This window comes from Arachis ipaensis, chromosome B02 (genome assembly GCF_000816755.2).
Source record: "Arachis ipaensis cultivar K30076 chromosome B02, Araip1.1, whole genome shotgun sequence".
NCBI lineage: Eukaryota > Viridiplantae > Streptophyta > Magnoliopsida > Fabales > Fabaceae > Arachis > Arachis ipaensis.
The window spans coordinates 23,910,929-23,912,201 of NC_029786.2; the positions used below are offsets into that span (position 1 = coordinate 23,910,929).

A 1,273-nucleotide genomic window follows, 5' to 3' on the forward strand; every position below is an offset into this window, starting at 1 on the left:
AATGATTTCAGTTTTTCATTTATATATAAATTAACTCTAAATTAGCAAATCCAATCTCATAATGTGGCATTAGATTTTGGTGGTGGTAACCTAGCTATAGTGGTTCTTCCTCTTTTAGGAGTTCACTAATTGACCACTATTCACCCCTTTAATTTCAAGGATCCAATTCTAAGTATGGAGATGATGATATTCTTTCTGATTAATACTGCTTTGTACAGATGTCAACCTGGGGTATTCAGTACATGAAATTCCCATACCTCTATTTTGAGTGTCACATTGCTACCTAGCTAGCTTATTTTGTACACTGAAAAAGAAAAAAGAATATTAAAGAGAAAATAACTTTTGTTAAAAAAAAAAATCAGAGAGCCCTCTTTGTTGATTGTGATTGTGATGATGGAAGAAAACTTTCCAAGGAAAGAATAATATATAAATCCTCACCAAATTATATGGTAATCCTAACACCATTTTTTTAATCCTAAGGTAGTAGGATCTAATAAAATAATGAGAAAAACACATAATGCTATAATTAAATATTCACATAAACATATTAATAAAGAAATGAAGTAAAATAATTGCATGAGAGAGAGAGAGAGAGAGAGAGAGAGAAAAGGCATTAACTCTCTCCTCTTCCATCACATGCAATGAGATGCCCCAAATTCCTCTATTTAAGACCCTTCAACTCTTCCACCCTTATCATTCAATCCAAACTGAAATCACAAATCCTCACAAACAAAACCAAAAAAACCAAGACTTTCTCTCTCACTCTCTCAACTTCCAAAAGTATCTCATTCAAAAAACACATCCATTGATAACTAAGATGGAGAACTTGTTGCGCCTAGTGGATCATGAGGAGTTTTTCTCAAGAAGATGCATTTGGGTGAATGGCCCTGTAATTGTAGGTGCAGGACCCTCAGGTCTTGCAACTGCAGCATGCCTTAGAGAACAAGGGGTACCCTTCATGCTTCTCGAAAGAGAAGATTGCATAGCTTCCTTATGGCAAAAGCGCACTTACGACCGACTCAAACTTCACCTTCCAAAGCAGTTTTGCCAACTCCCCAAGCTTCCATTCCCTGCGGATTTCCCAGAATACCCTTCCAAGAAGCAGTTCATTCAGTACCTTGAATCCTACGCAACCAAATTCCAGATCAATCCAAGGTTCAATGAGTGTGTCCAGTTTGCAAGGTATGATGAGACTAGCGGCTTATGGAGGGTCAAGACTAAAACGTCTGCCTCCGCTGAGTTCGAGTATATTTGTAGGTGGTTGGTGGTGGCC

The 1,273-nt window shown here is 37.5% G+C and overlaps 1 protein-coding gene across 1 annotated transcript in view; it reads left to right on the top strand.

Annotated features, from left to right (window-relative positions):
- Window positions 688-1,273, top strand: part of LOC107628254 (probable indole-3-pyruvate monooxygenase YUCCA5) — a 2,083-nt gene continuing 1,497 nt past the window's right edge. Inside the window, 1 exon segment of the mRNA XM_016331019.2 lies at window positions 688-1,273. This exon segment is cut by the window's right edge and continues 19 nt beyond it. Within this exon segment, the coding sequence (XP_016186505.1) occupies window positions 818-1,273 (456 nt within the window). The 5' untranslated portion in view covers window positions 688-817.